This window comes from Gorilla gorilla, chromosome 1, assembly GCF_029281585.2.
Source record: "Gorilla gorilla gorilla isolate KB3781 chromosome 1, NHGRI_mGorGor1-v2.1_pri, whole genome shotgun sequence".
Taxonomy (NCBI): domain Eukaryota; kingdom Metazoa; phylum Chordata; class Mammalia; order Primates; family Hominidae; genus Gorilla; species Gorilla gorilla.
Window position 1 is genome coordinate 197,432,413 of NC_073224.2, and position 20,188 is coordinate 197,452,600.

The 20,188-nt window shown below is 39.1% G+C and overlaps 2 protein-coding genes and 1 pseudogene across 9 annotated transcripts in view; 1 reads left to right on the top strand and 2 right to left on the bottom strand.

The window, feature by feature from the left end:
* CCDC30 (coiled-coil domain containing 30) overlaps positions 1–20,188 on the bottom strand; it is a 193,284-nt gene that overhangs the window by 145,408 nt on the left and 27,688 nt on the right. For 7 of the 8 annotated variants that reach the window (XM_019016687.3, XM_055393012.2, XM_055393031.2 and 4 more), the window contains 2 exons: positions 13,899–14,014; positions 12,193–12,291 (listed from right to left, as the gene is read on the bottom strand). In XM_019016687.3, the coding sequence (XP_018872232.1) occupies positions 12,193–12,291; positions 13,899–14,014 (215 nt within the window). Of the gene's footprint in view, positions 1–12,192; positions 12,292–13,898; positions 14,015–20,188 lie in introns of those variants that run through there. The other variant, XM_055393017.2, reaches the window with a different exon arrangement.
* On the top strand, positions 10,703–11,053 carry LOC109024295 (thymosin beta-4). The gene has a single exon (XM_019016718.3). It carries the CDS (start codon positions 10,774–10,776, stop codon positions 10,906–10,908), a length of 135 nt encoding a protein of 44 aa, XP_018872263.1. The 5' UTR covers positions 10,703–10,773; the 3' UTR covers positions 10,909–11,053.
* LOC129525057 (small ribosomal subunit protein eS1-like) lies at positions 18,596–19,442 on the bottom strand (annotated as a pseudogene).

Below are 20,188 nucleotides of genomic sequence, written 5' to 3' on the forward strand. Positions count from 1 at the left end.
TAAGGGGGATGCCCTCACTGTCTTCCCCTACACGCTGGGTCACACTGAAAGGAATAGGATTAAAGGGACGTCTTTTTCTCGCTTCTCTTTCTAAATGGGTAACAGACCATCTTCAGCTTGCACCTCTCTGTAGTGCTTTCTGAAGCACAAGGACTCCTTTGACCCTGAGACTTTGAAGAAAAAGTGGCTCATTTTCTTTTACACAAGAGCATGGCCTTTTTACTAGATCTTCACAAGAGTTGCACAATCAACCCAGCCCTTATAGCAGTCATATCAGGCGACCTACAGAGAATGATTCCCCCAAATTAGAGAAGCAACTTCCAGGGAAACCGTCTGAGGATCCCCCTTATTTGGGGCCCCCCTCAAGTTCCCTTCTCATTGCAGGACCTTAGGCAAATAAAGGGAGACTTAGGCCAATTTTCTGACGATGCTGATAAGTATATAGAAGCTTTCCATATTTTTTTTTTTTGAAATGGAGTCTTGCTCTCTCACCCAGGCTGGAGTGCAGTGGCGCGATCTCAGCTCACTGCAACCTCCACTTCCCAGGTTCAAGTGATTCTCCTGCCTCAGCCTCCCAAGTAGCTGGGACCACAGGCATGTGCCACCACATCCAGCTAATTATTGTATTTTTAGTAAAGATGGGTTTTCACCATATTGGCAAGGATGGTCTTGATCTCCTGACCTCGTGATCTGCCCACCTTGGCCCCCATAAAGTGCTGGGATTACAGGCATGAGCCACCACACCTGGCCTCCAAAATTTAACTCAAGTGTTTAACCTCTCACAAAGGGATATTATGCTATTCCTAAGCCAAACCCTAACCAAGGTTGAAAACCAGGCAGCTCTGCAGACAGCAGAGAAATCTGGAGATGAGCAATATGTCTCCTATGGTAGGTCAAAAGGAAAAGAGAAAATAGAGAGAGTAAAGAAACATGGGAATCATCATTCCCAATTGGAAGAGAGGCAGTACTTATTGACAACCCTAATTGAAACCCTCAAATGCAACTTCCAGATGCCCTGGTTCTTCCTGCCCACCATCTACATTGTCAGCTCCTCCAATTCTACAACACAAACCCCCAGACTTTTCTATGGTATTTTTCCTTCCTTTTTTCATGGTTTATAATGTTCCTCCAAACTGGGAAAAGTTAATTTCCCCAAACCTTAAAATGCTTGGCTTAGAGTTGAGCTTGGAGAAACGGAACCCAGAAGCTTGACATGCTGGCAAAAGGGTAAAAGTTTTACGGTTTTTTTTTTTAACCAGTGGGCTTTTGGCTTCTCTCTCTCCGTGCAAACTGGTAAAATGAATAATAAGAATCACTGTTTATATTCTCTGTTAAGTTTTAATTAATGAAAGAGGATTTGTGAGGTTGGTCTTAAGTTGCAGCCAGTCTAGTGTGCATTGTGTGTCTTTCTGCATGATTCTGTTAAAAGAAAGGGTACCTTAGGTTAGGATACAGGCCCGGGACCTCATAAGCCTGTTGATCAAGCCAGCTCAACAAAATGTTCAGTAACAAACTTTGCTACAGGCCTCTTCTTGTTTTATGTCCTTGGGAACATGACCTGTAACCACATGGCAATACTTTGTTTTAGTCCCCACCATTGTAAAATGGTGACTGTCTTCTGTGCTAAGTCAGTTCCTGGGTGGGGGTCTCAAACTCAGATAAGCCAGTTTATCGATCTGGGTGGTGCTAGTTGATCTATCAAGGGCGGGGTTTGCAAAATATCTTAACACTGACCTTGAGAGCAGTTTAGAGAGAGTCAAAATCTTGTAGCCTCCAGCTACATGGCTCCCAAGCAATGGTTTCTAATCTTGTGACTAGTTTCTTGGTCTGCTCCCCAGGAAAGAGGGATGGTTATCATCTTTGTTTTAGACTATAAACTGTAAATCACACTCCTTCCAGAGTTGGTTCAGCCTATGTCTAGGGATGGGGAATGGCAGCTTTGGGGCTGGAAGCAAGATGGAGTTGGTTGGGTCAAAACTCTTTCACTGTCTCAGTCACAGTTTTGCAATGAAGTTTTCAAAAGCTGCTTACCACCCCTTTGAAAATACCTCATACACTCACAGCTAAGTCATAACCTAATTTAGGCTGGTTGGTTTCACCTGTGAGGTTACTTTTTGTAAAGTTCAAAAGCTGAAAAACTTAACTGCTAGGTGTGGCTAAAGTCAAGTAACAAGAGACTTAAAAGGATTTTCTTAAAGAGTGCTCAGTTTGATTAAAAGTGGATATCCAAGCAAGGGTATATTTTAAAAACCTTTATGCTTTTCTCTTCTTGGAGCCTGTTTTTTTTTGAAAAAGGGCTTTTTTCTTCAGTCAACTGAACTATTTTTCTCCATTTTTTTTGTCTTGCCACTCTTAATGCACACATAAGAGGCCCTAAGATAACTTCTGGTAGTCTGGGACTTCTTGGGAAAAACAGAGGAGGTGCCACAGACCCTGTTTTGGGAAAACACATACACACACATGCACACACCCTCTGTTTCCCTCATGAAACCCCAGGAATTAAAAGCAGCTAGATCTCTCTCAAAATCAAAGGTGCTGTTCTGTTTCGCATTGTGTTATCTGATGGTTTTAAGTTTTGGGGCTATCAAATTACTTTGCATTATGAGAGGGCTTTGTGTAATAACTAGGTAAAAAATATACCTTAAGGGATGGCTAATAGAAGTTATGGAGGGATACTTACTTCTTTGCACATCTGGATCAGAGAAGCATGCTCTTGGCTACCTGGAAGATTTGGAAACATCCCCACCCCAAATTAAGGGATAAGGCTCCCATGGGGAGTGGGCTGATTACAAAATGGGCTGATTGCCTTTGGGTTGCCTTGCAATGAAATGTGCGGTAGAAGCACTACACTGTCTTCTCCCTATAGTATTTCCCTCCTTTTGGGAATCCAGGATCCACTATAAAATGGCACCCTTAATTTTGAGGATCTGTCTTTGCCTTCAGCTGTGCCAGCTTATTCAGCCATAAAAATGCATGTTTTCCTAGTCGTGTTCCTCCAAGGTCTCCACCCTGAAGCCAGTAATCCAATTAAGAAACTAGCAAATGAAAAATTTTACAAGTGCTAAATCTTCTGTCTGGGTAGCTATATATGTGTTGTGTGTAATATCTATAAAAAGAGCTCTAATTAATTGGCTTAGAGAAAAATAAATGCTTAAATATTTTAAAGAAAGATAAAAGCTGTAATGCTTCTTAGTTAATGTGACTTTAATTTCTAAGAAATAAAAAAGTCTTAAAGATTATTGGTAAAATACAAGTGTTATCAATATAAACAGGTGATCTAAATCATATAAGTCAAATACTAGGTTTGCTAAAGGTTTCAAGGTTGTAAACCACCTGCTTCACAATTTGGTAAGGGCTGGGGACATACAAAATTAACAACCCCCTAACTATGCTGGAAAAAGTAACTGATTTTCTCTGTGCCTAGTACATAATCAAAACAACCTACCAGGTTTCACATTAAAGTTAAAAATTGCTATGAGTTACTATCATAATATGTAATTTTGACTACTAAAAATAGATTTACATGCAAGGTGTGTAAAAACAGTAAAATATGTTTTTTAGTAAGAGATTATAAGAAAGTATGGAAATGTAAATTTTACCTAGTCATAAAGAATTGTCTTAAATTAGATAAGATAAAGCTGAAGGTTTAAGCAAGTTATGGAAAGATTATAAAAATTAATCTGGCAAAAATTCCATGTGTAAACCTTAACTAAATTCAAAAGGGTATTATATGGTTTTTTCATAAATTGAGCATTGAAATAAAAGCACAGCAAAGTTGTCTTAAGACACTAATTCGCATTTCAGCAAAAGGGTTATAAAAGGTTTGCAAAGATTTCACCTCATGGTCAAATTGGTTAAGATTAGATGGTATTGTCTATGAGGTTTCATTAAAAAATTGAGGCTGGGCATGGTGGCTCACGTCTGTAATCCCAGCACTCTGGGAGGCCAAGGCGGATGGATCACCTGAGGTCAGGAGTTAGAGACCAGCCTGAACAACATGGTGAAACCCCGTCTCTACTAAAAATACAAAAATTACCCAGGCGTGTTGGCACATGCCAGTAATCCCAACTACTTGGGAGGCTGAGGCAGGAGAATCACTCGAATCTGAGAGGCAGAGGTTGCAGTGAGCTGAGATTGCACCATTGCACTCCAGCCTGGGCAACAAGAGCAAAATTCCATCTAAAAAAAATGGGGTTAACATTAAACCAATGCAAGGATAAATTTTGGCTTTGAACAGGATTTTCACGTAATAGTAAAGGTTAATGAAAGATTTTTGCTTTTTGACTTATCATTTTGGCAAAATAATTTATGGTAATCTAGACTTCCATTTCATAATATCAAGTGTTTTAAACCTCTAACATATTTATCAGGCTTCCAAAAATCAAACTTCAAGTTTCAAAATTGTCTCTCCTGATGCCTGGCTTTCTGGATGGTTCAGAGGGTCTCTAAACCATCCAAAGAAGAGGTAAACAGAATTATTTGACATATTTAATTACATGGAATTGCTAAAATGATGTCCAATCTTCTTTAGGTTCTATTTTGTTGAACAATACTAATACATGTTCCAAAATTGTATGGGATTTCTAAAATTCTAATGTCTATGTATATGCTATTAATCAAAATTAAGATTGAAGTTATTGTAAACCACAAAGATAACCAAATCTCTTTGTCACTCGTGTTTTTAACTGTAACTATGCTGGAAATTTTGTCATCTGCAGGCAATTGTTGTATTGCTTTGTTCCTTTTCAAAAGATAGTTTATAATCAAGCTATAGGACTTTTACAGGTGTTCTCAAATGCAGGTTTCTAACATTGGAATAGAGAAAAAACATACAGGATTCATGAGGAGCTGAAATGTTCATGAACATCAAACAGGAGGTAACTGCATGAACTACACTAACAGAAGTCTGACATAATCTTTTTTAACTTTTTGCTTGAAACATTGCTCATCCTTATTTTGTCCTTCAGTGTCAAGGAAACTTTTATTTTAAGCTATCTACAGCTTTTAACAATTAAGTAAGGTATACTCTTGTGAACAAAATTTAAGGCATACTTCTTTCTCATTGCCTGGTTCCTCTAAAATTTGGAAACGTATTCTTAACTTATGGCAATATAGTTATTTGCATCAGTACAATAAGAATCCATTTTCTTTTTCAACAGAATACAATTGGAGAAACTGGTTGTCTTTATCAAGACTTTGACTGGAAGGCTGTATTTCTTCCAATGGAATCAAGCTTGACTTGAAGAGCCAATAAAAGCCCTTTGGGGAAGACTGGCCTCATATTCTTGCCTACACAGTCCCCCAGGCAGATTCCTGACCTACGGTCAGTAAAAAATGTCACTTTCTAACAGGTCCAGGTGCTCCAAGCTTATCTTAGGAACTTAAGAGGAAAGGATCACCCAACTCACAGGTATTTAAGGATAAAAACCCATGGCTGGACTTGGCTTTAAAAGGTATTATTTGAGATTCCTCCTGGAACAGAGTTTCATCAAATCCAATCCAAAAGGCCTATGTAGAAATAATTATTCTTGTTGCACTTTATGCAAATAATCAGGCCAAGTATATGACTAAACTTTATTCTACAAACAACATGGTCCTATCATAATTTGTTTTTACTGAAAATGAAGACTAGAGAGAAAAAAATTATGCTCCAAAACTTATACATTTGTCATTAAATTCTAGTTTCATTGGTTATTTTTAAGTTTTTTTCCCTACATTTTAGACTAGCCCTGCTTATTCTTGTGAATCAAGTAATGATTTCCTGCAGCTTGGGAAAAAGAAAAATGTATGGGTAATGTAAAAATCTGGATCAATTATCCTGCAAATAATTGGCCAGATAGTTCTGGCCAATTATCCTGCAAATCCTGCCATGTAATAAAAGTGAGTAGGTTGCTCATAACGCAGAAATTTCTTTAGGAAAATAAAACCAAGGAACTTCATAGACCTTCCAAAAGGGAAATTCTATATCTTGGCAACTAAAATTTTAGATGGAAATGATCTGCTACACCACCCTTGTGGGAATCGCTACACACACTCTACTATTTGTGGTAGAGTTATACATGGTAGCACCTTGTAACTGAAATATTGGACAGAGAGTTTCCACTGCTGTAGTATTTTGCTTAATTATTATCCTTATAGCTGGAATAATAGCTACTGACAAGAGGTAAACATGAAGGTTTCACTATTGCTGAGTCCACCAGGACTTTTTATTGGGTTCGGTAATATGTCACACCCTAGCTATGCAAAGAAGTTTATAAAGAAAATAGATTTTATATAAGAAAGGATCTTGTATGGTAAAATTTTATCCTGAAGAGAATAACTGCTTGTTTAAAAAGAGGGATGTTTAGGAAAAGTCAGAAAGTTTAAACATGTCATAAACGGTCTGTGGAAGTCGCAAAAGAATTAATAATTGCAGGAAAGATTTAGCCAAGTTTAACAGTAGTTACTCTAGCCACCCAAATCCAATGCCACTTATCCTTTTATACTAACATTATTAACATTTGTTAATGTTACTTTTATATTAACACTATTAACATTTCAGCAGCATCTGGTGGAGGCAAACGAGTATTACAACCCATTGGAATGGCGGACAGCAATCAAACTCCAAACGGTGCTGCATACAGAACCATGCATCGACATGCCTTTCTTCTGAGGACCCTAAGAGAAGCCCCAGCTGGTGTTCTCCACAGGGCACCCCTTTTCCGCAGAAAGTAGTGAGAAAGAGTCATCACCTAACACCCCTTGATAACAGGTGTTGGGAACAAGCCCCCTGAAATCTGGCCATAAACTGGCCCCAAAACTGGCCATAAACAAAATCTCTGCAGCACTGTGACATGTTCATCATGGCCATAACGCCCACGCCGGAAGGTGGTGGGCTTACTGGAATGAGGGCAAGGAACATGCCCTCATGTTTTGGCCCACCCAGGGCGGAAAACCACTTAAAGGCATTCTTAAGCCAAAAACAATAGCATGAGCGATCTGTGCCTTAAGGACACGCTCCTGCTGCAGTTAACTAGCCCAACCTATTCCTTTAATTTAGCCCATCCCTTCATTTCCCATAAGGGATACTTTTAGTTAATTTAATATCTGTAGAAACAATGCTAACGACTGGCTTGCTGTTAATAAATATGTGGGTAAATCTCTGTTCGGGGCTCTCAGCTCTGAAGGCTGTGAGACCCCTGCTTTCCCACTTCACACCTCTATATTTCTGTGTGTGTGTCTTTAATTCCTCTAGCGCCGCTGGGTTAGGGTCTCCCCGACCGAGCTGGTCTCCACAGTTAGGGTTACCACTCCTGAGGGGGGAATAAGACAGGAGTTAAAAAGAAATTATTTAGGCAGATAGTGAGGGTAAGGAAGTCCTCATTAAGGTTTTAATTTTAATGAAAAGCAGCCCCCAAATCATTTTCTTCTCTAACAAAGAGCAGCCTGTAAAATTGAGCTGAAGACATAGACAAATAAGCTGGAAGCTTGCAAAGGTGAATGCCAGCAGTTGTGCCAATAGGAAAAGGCTACCTAGGACTAGGCATGATCAAAATGGCAGCTCCATCTTCTCTTCTCTTTGCCAGCCACGTGTACAGTATGGAGCAGACAAGATGGCGCTGGCCAAGTAGAAAGCCCATTTGCATATTAAGATTAGGGTGGGGTGACAAGCCTTCCCGACATGCTATGTAAACGTCACACCTAGTTGAACCTATCTGTAGGCCCTACATAAATCAGACACTGCCTCCTCAAGCTTGCCTATAAAATCTGATGCAGTCTGCTGCAGGCCAGCTTTTATCTTTTGGATGCCCCTCTCTCTCACAAGAGAGAAAGCTGCTCTCCTCTCTCTTTTCTTCTGCCTATTAAACTTTCCACTCCTTAGCCCACCCACGTGTGTCTCTGTCTTTAATCTTCTTAGTGTAAGATGCCGAACCCCAGGTATTTACCCCTGACAACAATGCCACTTCACTAAGGGTGGGGTGTACTGGCTCATGTCTATAATCCCAGCATTTTGGGAGGCCAAGTGGAACGATTGCTTGAGCTCAGGAGTTTGAAACTAGCCTGGGCGACATAGCCAGAACTTGTCTTTACTAAAAAATCACAAAAATTAGTTGAGTGTGGTGGTGCACATTTATAGTCCTAGCTACTCAGGAGGCTGAGGTGGGAAAATTGCTTGAGCCTGGAAGGTCAAGGCTGCAGTGAGCATCCACTCCAGCCTGGGTGACAGAGTGAGACCCTGTCTCAAAAAGAAAATCCATACAATAAAATATTCAGCCACAGAAAGGGATAAAGTACTAATTCATACTACAATATGAACTTTGAAAACATTATGCTAAGTGAAAGAAGACAGACACAAATGTCCACATATTGTATGGTTCCACTTATGTAAAATGTACAAGATAGCCAAATTCAAAGGCAGAAAGTACTTAAGTGGTTGCCAGAGGCTGGGGGGAGGGGGCAGGTAGAAAAATAAGAAATGGATACTAATGGATAATGGATAGAGTTTCTTCCTTGGGGGATAAAAATTTCCTGACAAGAAGTCACGAGGGAGGTTCCAAGATGGCCGAATAGGAACAGCTCCAGTCTACAGCTCCCAGCATGAGCGACGCAGAAGATGGGTGATTTCTGCATTTCCAACTGAGGTACCGGGTTCATCTTACTGGGGCTTGTCAGACAGTGGGTGCAGCCCACGGAGCATGAGCCGAAGCAGGGCGGGGCATCGTCTCACCCGGGAAGAGCAAGGGGTCAGGGAATTCCCTTTCCTAGCCAAGGGAAGCCATGACAGACGGTACCTGGAAAATCGGGACACTCCCACCCTAATACTGTGCTTTTCCAATGGTCTTAGCAAATGGCACACCAAGAGATTATATCCCGCGCATGGCTCGGAGGGTCCCAGGCCCATGGATCCTCGCTCACTGCTAGCACAGCAGTCTGAGATCGAACTGCAAGGCAGCAGTGAGGCTGGGGGAGGGGCGCCCGCCATTGCTGAGGTTTGAGTAGGTAAACAAAGAAGCCAGGAAGCTCGAACTGGGTGAAGCCCACCGCAGCTCAAGGAGGCCTGCCTGCCTCTGTAGACTCCACCTCTGGGGGAGGGCATAGCTGAACAAAAAAGGCAGCAGAAACTTCTGCAGACTTAAACGTCCCTGTCTGACAGCTTTGAAGAGAGTAGTGGTTCTCCCAGCACGGAGTTTGAGATCTGAGAATGGACAGACTGCCTCCTCAAGTGGGTCCCTGACACCTGAGTAGCCTAACTGGGAGGCACCTCTCAGTAGGGGCAGACTGACACCTCATATGGCCGGGTGCCCCTCTGAGACAAAGCTTCCAGAGGAAGGATCAGGCAGCAACATTTGCTGTTCTGCAATATTTGCTGTTCTGCAGCCTCTGCTGGTGATACCCAGGCAAACAGGGTCTGGAGTGGACCTCCAGCAAACTCCAACAGACCTGCAGCTGAGGGTCCTGACTGTTAGAAGGAAAACTAACAAACAGAAAGGACATCCACACCAAAACCCCATCTGTACATCACCATCATCAAAGACCAAAGGTAGATAAAACCACAAAGATGGGGAGAAACCAGACCAGAAAAGCTGAAAATTCTAAAAATCAGAGTGCCTCTTCTCCTCCAAAGGAACACAGCTCCTCACCAGCAATGGAACAAAGCTGGACACAGAATGACTTTGATGAGTTGAGAGAAGAAGGTGTTACACCTTATAATTTCAAGACTTACAATAAAGTTACAGAATGGAATTGTTCTAAGAATAAACACATCAGTTAACAGAATGGAATACAGAGACCAGAAGTAGATCTTTATAAATGTTTTTAATAAAGGCGCCAACCTTAATCCATAAGGAAATAACTCTTTTTACCAAATCTTTCTGGAATAACTGGATATACACTAAAAATGAATGAACCTCTCAATCTTACCTCACAGTATATACAAAAATTACCTGCAGTAGACAATAAACCTAAATGTAGCAACTAAAACTATAAAAAATTTAGAAGAAAGTATAAGAAACATATTTTGTGACCTTAGAGTAGACAAAGATTTCTTAAATAGGCTTTTTGTGTCCTATCACAAAATTATAAAAGAAAACATTGATGAATTCACCTCCATCAAAATTTTAAAACTTCTACTCTTTATAAAACACTATTAAGAAAATGAAAGACATGTCATAGAATAAGAAAAGATTTACAATACATATATCTAAAACAAAGGACTGGTATTGAAAATATATAAAGAACTCTTGGCCAGGTGTAGTGGCTTATGCATGTAATCCCAGCACTTTAAGAAGCCAAAGATGGAGAATCACTTCAGGCCAGGTGTTTGAGAGCTTGGGCAACATGGTGAGACATCATCTCTAATATGTAAAAAACAAAACAAAACTACTTCTACAATTCAATATAAAGAAAGAATACAAGCCAGAGGCTGGGCACGGTGGCTTTCACCTGTAATCCCAGCACTTTGGGAGGCTGAGGCGGGTGGATCACGAGGTCAGGAGATTGAGACCATCCTGGCTAACACGGTGAAACCCTGTCTCTACTAAAAATACAAAAAATTAGCCGGGCGTGGTGGTGGGCGCCTGTAGTCCCAGCTACTCGGGAAGCTGAGGCAAGAGAATGGTGTGAACCCGGGAGGCGGAGCTTACAGTGAGCCGACATCACGCCACTGCACTCTAGCCTGGGCGACAGAGCGAGACTCTGTCTCAAAAAAAAAAAAGAGAGAACTCGGTGGTGGCCACTGCGCAGACCAGACTTCGCTCGTTCTCGCGCGCCTCACTCCGCTTTTCCTCAGCAACTATGTCTGACAAACCCGATATGGCTGAGATCGAGAAATTCGATAAGTCGAAACTGAAGAAGACAGAGACGCAAGAGAAAAATCCACTGCCTTCCAAAGAAACGATTGAACAGGAGAAGCAAGCAGGCGAATCGTAATGAGGCGTGCACCGCCAATATGCACTGTACATTCCACAAGCATTGCCTTCTTATTTTACTTCTTTTAGCTGTTTAACTTTGTAAGATGCAAAGAGGTTGGATCAAGTTTAAATGACTGTGCTGCCCCTTTCACATCAAAGAACTACTGACAACGAAGGCTGCGCCTGTCTCTCCCATCTGTCTATCTGGCTGGCAGGGAAGGAAAGAACTTGCATGTTGGTGAAGGAACAACCTTCTGGGGTAGAAGAAGTGGGGTGGGACGACAGTGAAATCTAAACCAAGCTGGCCCAAGGTGTCCTGCAGGCTGTAATGCAGTTTAACCAGAGTGCCATTTTTTTTGTTCAAATGATTTTAATTATTGGAATGCACAATTTTTTAAATACGCAAATAAAAAGTTTAAAAACTTAAAAAAAAAAAAAAGAATACAAGCCAGAAACAGTGGCACATGCCTGTAATCCCAGCACTTTGGGAGGCAAGAAGATTACCTGAGGCCAGGAGTTTGAGACTGGCCTGGACAACATAGTGAGACCTCATCTCTACAAAAAAAGATTTTTTAAAATTAGTTGGGTATGGTGCTGCATGCCTATAGTCCCAGCTACTTGAGAGGCTGGAGCAGGAGGATGGCTTGGGCCTGGAAGGTTGAGGCTGCAGCGAGCTAGGACTGCACCCCTGTACTCCAGCCTGGGCAACAGAGTGAAAACCTATCTCTAAAAAAAAATAATAATAAAAATAAAATAAATTTTTTAAGAATACAGACCACTCCATTAAAAATGTATAAAAGATTTGAACAGATGCTTCACAAAAGAACATATATAAATGGCCAAAACATATTCATGGTCATTAGACACCCTCAAAAGGCAAATTAAAACCACTATTTACTAGATATACCCTGGCACTTGTATCAGTCTGTCTTGGGTTTGATTGCTTTGCTCACCACTTCAGAGGCTGATCATGCTGAATATAGTAGACACTGTACACACTGGAGCCTACATCTTATTAGTTCTCCATGATATGCTCAAATTGTATCTTTATAAGATTATTTTCTCTTCAGAGAAACAATCTACTATATTCTCCAAATTAATTGTTCTCTATGAGGAAGAAGTAAACAGAAACACATCCTCTGTAGCCCTCTTTCCTCTTCCACTCTAATTAGCTGAGCACTAGAAAAAGACAGCCCAATAAGAAAGAGTAGCAAATGATTAGCACCAATCACTCTAGTACACTCTGTAAAAATGCAACTCAAAAATTAGAGATCAGAAAGAACAGAACTTTAAAATACAATACCTGTTCTCTCTGTTCACCACCCACAGTTTTTCCAGGGGAGTGGTTTCCAAGTTGCTTATTCTCTTGAGATTCACACACCTCTCCTTTAAGTCTTTCAACCTTAAATACAAAAGTAAACACCTTGTAGACTTCTCAGTTTTTGTTTGGATAAATTATTGTTTTGTTTTTTAATTATACAAGTAATATATAAATACATTCTCCTTGTAAAACTTCAACACATAGGTATACAGAATAAAAAATGGTATTTTCCTTCATATCACAACTGGTCCTCCCTTTCCAGAAATAACACTGCTTGGAATGTACCCTACCTGAACTTTTTCACGCACACACACATGTATTAAATATATAAATGTATTAGATACATAAATTTATGAAGACTTAGACAACTTACCAATCTTCACTTGTTTATTCATTCTTTTTATGATTGCATTTTTATTGTGGTAAAATACACATAACACAAAATTTACCATGTTAGCCATTTTTAAGTGTACAGTTCAGTGGCATTAAGCATCATTAAGCATATTATTAAGTACATTGTCAGACACACTGTTGTGCAACCATCACCACCATCCATCTCCAGAACTCTTCATCTTGCACTGAAGCTCTATACCCATTAAACAATAACTCCCGTTACTCCCTCTCCCCAGCCACTGGCAACGACCATTCTATTAATACTTTCTGTCTCTATGACTTTCACTACTCTAAGCATGTCATATAAGTGTAATCACATATTATTTGTCCTTTTGTGACTGTATTATTTCATTTAGAATAATGTCTTCAATGTTCCTTCATGTTGCAGCATGTGTATGAATTTCTTTCCTTTTTAATGCTGAATAATATTCCACTGTATGGCTACACCACATTTTGCTTATCTGTTCCTCTATCAACGAGCATCTGAGCTGCTTCCAACTTCTGGCTATTGTGAATAACGCTACTATGAATATGGACGTACAAATCTATGTATGAGTCTCTGTTTTCAATTCTCTGGGGCATATATCCAGAAGTGGAATTGTCAGACCACATGGTGATTCTATATTTAACTTTTAGAGTAACTGTTTTCCATGGTGACTGCACTACTTTAGATTCTCACCAGCAATGCAAAAGGGTTCCAATTTTTCCACATCAACATTTGTTATTCTCTGTTGTTTTGATAGTAGCCATCCTGATGGGTCTTTAGTCACTCTTGCAAAAAAATTTCTAAAGCACCTAGTATTATGCCAGGTATTTTCTTAGACATTAGATATACGATTATTTAATGAATATAAACTAAAATTGAAGAGATGTATTTAAAATTTGGAAGTACATATTTTTAAAAATCAGTAAATTGCTAAGAAGAAATGGTTAAAAATATAAACAGTTAAAGATTTAGTATTAATAATCTTAAACTTATCCAATATAATAGAGTAATATTTTCTATGTGGTGAACGTGTTAACTATAAACTATTATCTAATTCCTTATTTAAAAGATCCTAGATTTACATGATAGCAACAATGTTGCTGTTTAGCATACGTAGTTAAAATGTATAAAATATAAGTACAGATAGAATGCATCTAGGTCAAAGCATGGCATCCCCCTGAGATATTACAGCCACCAGTATTGGTCCCTGCTAAAGACCAACTTACATGTTGTATACCTGTGTTGCTTATGCTGTTGATTGTTATGGTAGACACATTTAAATACGTTCTAAGAAGTAAATTAAACTTACCATTTCACCAAGCACCTTTTTTTCTGAGTCAAGTGATCGAACCCTATTTCTTAAAGCCAGAATTTCCTCATCCAGTCTCTGATTATGTTCCTTTGCTTTCTGTAGGTCAGCTGCATCTAAAACAGAGAAGAACACAGTTTACTCAACTGGATCAAAGTTTTAGTTTCAGGGGCACTAACTCTAAAAACGAAGGAAGTGCTATTTGGCCCGCCCTTCTTGTCAGTCCTACCATGTCTCTGCATATGTGGCTGGCTCTCTGTGCAGGAGAGCCACTAGGCTCTCAAGTCTAGTCCTAGAATATTCTACCAAACCAAAGAAATAACAGAGAAAGTTTTATATTACTCACACCAGACCAATGAATTGGACTTTTTGAGTGTAGGGTTTGCAGCAACAGAGGTTCTTCTAGGACCTAGAATTTTAAAACAATTTAGCCTAGCCTACCTTTTAAAAGTTAAATGACCAAAAAAATGCCTTTCAGTCCTGTCTCTTTTACATACCTCCTAGTCCATTAGTTTATATATCTGTTCTTAGAACAATTCCATGCTGTAGCTTTATTGTAAGTCTTGAATTGTAAAGTGTTAACACCTCAAATTTTATTGATCACAAATGGAACATAGGCTTTTTGTTAATCAAACTACATAGTTTTGTTCAAAGTGAATATTTTTATCCCACCTTCACCTAGTACCATGTCCCAAAATAATATTTTTAACACATAGTAAATATTTTCAGACATTTATATATATATTTATAGTAATATACAAACAGACAAAGTTGTGTTAAAAATATTTAACAACTGGTTAAGCATGTACCCTCATCCATAAGAATGTAGCTCTGAAGTAGAGTTCTAGAGAACATTTTGCTGTGCTAAATATTATCTCTTTAGTAGCTGGGAAGACATGGGGCTAGAAGGAGATAAGACAATTAGGGCAGGTAGAAATGCTTGGAAGACTCAGGACAACAGCTACTTACAACTCAACACAGAATTATTCCAGTATCTTCACAACATTACTGCCATAATAGTATATACCAGCTCACAGAGGTCCTGTGAGTACACACACACACACACACACACACACACACACACTCCACAAATAAAAAACCCAAATGACATTATACCAAACATCTTACTCTACAACTTGCCTTATTCACTTGATAATATATCACAGAAATCTATTCATTGTCAGTGCACACTTGGCTCCATGTCGTCTTTAACAGCTGCAAAGTATGCCTCGTATAGTCACTTATTTAACAATCTATTGTTGGTAAACATACTGCATTTAATTTTACTGTCCAACAAGTTATTTCTTACTCTCTGTACTTCTTTGTTAACTGGCCACTTAAAAAGGTGGGAAGTATTCTCTTCTTCAATTTTCTGGAAGAAATTATGTAAATTTAGTATTATTTATTCCTTAAATAATTCCTCTTATTAGAATTCACTAATGAAGCCATCTGAGCCTGGAGTTTTCCTCATGGGAAAATTTTTATTTTTATTTTTTAATTTTGTTTTATTTTTTATTTGAGTCAGAATCTTGCTCTGTTGCCTAGGCTGGAGTGCAGTGGTGCAATCTCACTGCAGCCTCTGCCTCCTGGGTTCAGTGATTTTCCTGCCTCAGCCTCCTGAGTAGCTGGGACTACAGGCATAGGCCACCAAACCTGGCTAATTTTTTTTTTTTGCTTTTTTATTTTTATTTTTATTTTTTTATTATCATACTTTAAGTTTTAGGGTACATGTGCACAATGTGAAGGTTAGTTACATATGTATACAAGTGACATGCTGATGCGCTGCACTCACTAACTCAGCATCTAGCATTAGGTATATCTCCCAATGCTATCCCTCCCCCCTCTCCCCACCCCACAACAGTCCCCAGAGTGTGATGTTCCCCTTCCTGTGTCCATGTGTTCTCACTGTTCAATTCCCACCTATGAGTGAGAATATGTGGTGTTTGGTTTTTTGTTCTTGCGATAGTTTACTGAGAATGATGATTTCCAATTTCATCCATGTCCCTACAAAGGACATGAACTCATCATTTTTTATGGCTGCATAGTATTCCATGGTGTATATGTGCCACATTTTCTTAATCCAGTCTATCATTGTTGGACATTTGGGTTGGTTCCAAGTCTTTGCTATTGTGAATAGTGCCGCAATAAGCATACGTGTGCATGTATCTTTATAGCAGCATGATTTATAGTCCTTTGGGTATATACCCAGTAATGGGATGGCTGGGTCAAATGGTATTTCTAGTTCTAGATCCCTGAGGAATCGCCACACTGACTTCCACAATGGTTGAACTAGTTTACAGTCCCACCAACAGTGTAAAAGTGTTCCTATTTCTCCACATCCTCTCCAGCACCTGTTATTTCCTGACTTTTTAATGATTGCCATTCTAACTGGTGTGAGATGGTATCTCATTGTGGTTTTGATTTGCATTTCTCTGATGGCCAGTGATGGTGAGCATTTTTTCATGTGTTTTTTGGCTGCATAAATGTCTTCTTTTGAGAAGTGTCTGTTCATGTCCTTCGCCCACTTTTTGATGGGGTTGTTTGTTTTTTTCTTGTAAATTTGTTTGAGTTCATTGTAGATTCTGGATATTAGCCCTTTGTCAGATGAGTAGGTTGCGAAAATTTTCTCCCATTTTGTGGGTTGCCTGTTCACTCTGATGGTAGTTTCTTTTGCTGTGCAGAAGCTCTTTAGTTTAATTAGATCCCATTCATCAATTTTGGCTTTTGTTGCCATTGCTTTTGGTGTTTTAGACATGAAGTCCTTGCCCTTGCCTATGTCCTGAATGGTAACGCCTAGGTTTTCTTCTAGGGTTTTTATGGTTTTAGGTCTAACGTTTAAGTCTTTAATCCATCTTGAATTGATTTTTGTATAAGGCGTAAGGAAGGGATCCAGTTTCAGCTTTCTACATATGGCTAGCCAGTTTTCCCAGCACCATTTATTAAATAGGGAATCCTTTCCCCATTGCTTGTTTTTCTCAGATTTGTCAAAGATCAGATAGTTGTAGATATGCGGTGTTATTTCTGAGGGCTCTGTTCTGTTCCATTGATCTATATCTGTTTTGGTACCAGTATCATGCTGTTTTGGTTACTGTAGCCTTGTAGTATAGTTTGAAGTCAGGTAGCATGATGCCTCCAGCTTTGTTCTTTTTTTGTATTTTTAGTAGAGATGGGGTTTCGCCATGCTCACCAGGCTGGTCTTGAACTCTTGACTTCAAGTAATTCACTCCCCTCGGCCTCCCAAAGTGCTGGGATTACAGGCATGAGCCACGATGTCCAGCCCATGGGAAGGTTTTTAACTAAAAATTCCGCCTCTTTACATAGATTTAGAGCTATTTCTTCTTAGCTGAGGTTTGGTAGTTTGTGTCTTTTAAGGAATGTGTCCACGTCATCCAGGTCATCAATTTACTGGCATAAAGTTATTCATAATATTCCTATATTATCTTTTTATTCTGTAGAATTATTCTGTTATTTTTTATATTGGTAATTTGTGACTTCTCTCTTTTTTCATGACCAATCTAGCTAAAAGTTTATCAATGTTGTTCTTTCTGAAGAAGCAGCTCTTGGTTCCACTGATTTACTCTATTGTGGTTCTGTCTTTAGTTTTGTTGATTTTTTTTTCTTTTTTGAGATGGAGTCTCCATCTGTGGCCAGGCTGGAGTGCAGTGGCACGATCTCCGGTCACTGCAACCTCTGCCTCCCAGGTTCAAGAGATTCTACTGCCTCAGCCTCCCGAGTTAGCTGGGATTACAGGCATGCGCCACCACACCCAGCTAATTTTTGTATTTTTAGTAGAGATGGGGTTTCACCACGTTGGCCAGGATAGTCTTGATCTCTTGACCTCGTGATCCACCTGCTTCAGCCTCCCAAAGTGCTGGGATTACAGGCGTGAGCCACTGCGCTCAGCCACTTTTGTTGATTTTAACTCTTATTTTAATATCTCCTTCCTTCTGCATGCCTTGGATTTAACTTTCTCTTCTTATTCTGTTCTTATTCTTCTTATCCTTATTATATTTAATTATATTCTTATTGTTCTTATTCTGCTCACCTTATTCTGGGTTTCTGAGGTATAGACTTAGATTATTTTGAGTCCTTTCTTGATTTCTAGTATAAACATTAAATACTATAAAATTCCCTCTAAGTACTGATTTAGCTATGTCACAGAAATGATGATATTGTTGCATTTTCATTTTCTTAAATTCAAAATATTTTCTAATATCTCTCTTAATTTTTTTCTCTGAAGGCATGGTCTTTTTATAAATATCTTTTTAGGCCGGGTGCGGTGGCTCATGCCTGTAATCCCAGCACTTTGGGAGGCTGAGGCGGGTGGATCACAAGGTCAGGAGTTCAAGACCAGCCTGGCCAACATGGTGAAACCCCATCTCTACTAAAAATACAAAAATTAGCTGGGCATGGTGGCAGTTTCCTGTAATCCCAGCTACTCGGGAGGCTGAGGCAGAGAATTGCTTGAATCTAGGAGGTAGAGGTTGCAGTGAGCCGAGGTCATGCCGCTACACTCCAGCCTGGGCGACAACGTGAGAATCCATCTCAAAAAAAAAAAAATCTTTTTAATTTCCAAATATTTCCAACGAATCTACTTCTGTTACCAATTTTTAGTTTAATTCCATTATGATCAGAGAAAATAATTTGTATGATTTCATTTTTTTCACAGAGATTTGCTTTATGGCCCAGGATGGTCTCTCTTTTTTTTTAATTTTGAACTTTAAACAGATTCTTGGACCAGTGCTTCATATCCATCAGCTAATTCGACTTTAGCACCTGTCTCATCCCCAGTGGCTTTTCCAGAACAATTACCTTCATGAATTTTCCCAAATCAAACTTGGGCATCTTCAGCATTTTTACTTTTCTAACAAAGACATCATGGAGAAGATAAATAGATAGGCAAAGCTTTTCTCTTTTCCAGTGCTGTCTGGAATCAATTTATTGACCACTTCTTTCAAGTCATTTGCACCTTTCAGGTCATAATTTCCATCATTTTCTTCTGGATTTCGCAGACCTGTTGGTGCTGAGCATAAGAGGCCTTCTGTATCAGATTGTTGTGTTTTTTAGTAAAATCAACACAGTAGATGAAACAAATAACCATTGGTAGTCTTGACATCAATGTGAGGTTCAATCATGGTCTGCCATTTTTTGACCACGGAACACATTTCGTCAGGGGTAAATCCATGCCCTGGAAGTTAGTCAGTTTTTTTCCTGAACATCTTCAGCAATCAGCTGGAATTTTCTAAATGCAACTTCATCATTCTGCAGATCAGCAAGACTCACTTCAAACACACGACCCTTGAGGCTATCAGATGCAATTTTGGTTCCTCGAGTCCTGGTGACTAGCGTCTCTCCAATATTTCTTATATTGAACATAGCAAGTGCTTTTACATCACACCAATCTTTCTTAGAAAATGGATCAACCACTCTATTTTCGGCTCCCTTTTTGCCACCTTTCATAAGGTGCTTGTTCTTGCCAACAGCCATTGTGCTGCTCACAGAGCCAAAAGGCTACATGTTTTGATACAGGCATGCAATGCGTAATAATCACGTCATGGAAAATAGGTTATCCATCTCCTCAAGTATTTATCCTTTGTGTTACAAACAATCCAATTATACTCTTTAAGTTATTTTAAAAGGTACAATTAAATTATTATTGACTATAGTCACCCTGTTGTGCTATCAAATACTAGGTCTTATTCCTTCTTTTTTTTTTTTTTACCCATTAACCATTCCCCACCTCCCACTGAAACTGCCCCTCTACTCTCCTTCCCATCCTCTGGTAACAATCTTTCTGCTCTCTATGTCCATGAGTTCAACTGTTTTGATTTTTAGATTCCACAAATAAGTGAGAACATGCAATGTTTGTCTTTCTGTGCCTGGCTTATTTCTGTTAGCATAATGACTTCCAGTTCCACCAGGATGGTCCCTCTTGGTGAATGTTTCATGGGTGTATGAAAAGAATGTGTATTCTGGTGAAATTTTCTATAAATATCAATTAGGTCATGTTGACTGCTAGTATTTTTAGGACTTTTATATCCTTACTGATTTTTTTCCGTTTACTTGTACTATTAATTACTAAGAAAGCAGTGTTCATTTTATAATTGTATTAATACATTTTTAAAAGGAGGGTATGCGTAGTTTTAGAATTTAAAAATTGGTAAATGTATTTAAAAATTTTTTAGCTGTTACCATTAAAATAGTCAAATTTCATTATATTATTGATAACTGGTAGCATTTTTATATAGGCAAGCTAGGGTCAAACTAATTCACCACTGATTCAAGCCTAC

Coding starts and splice junctions, on each gene's coding strand:
- LOC109024295 (XM_019016718.3), top strand. CDS start 10,774: ATGTCTGACAAACCCGATATGGCTGAGATCGAGAAATTCGATAAGTCG.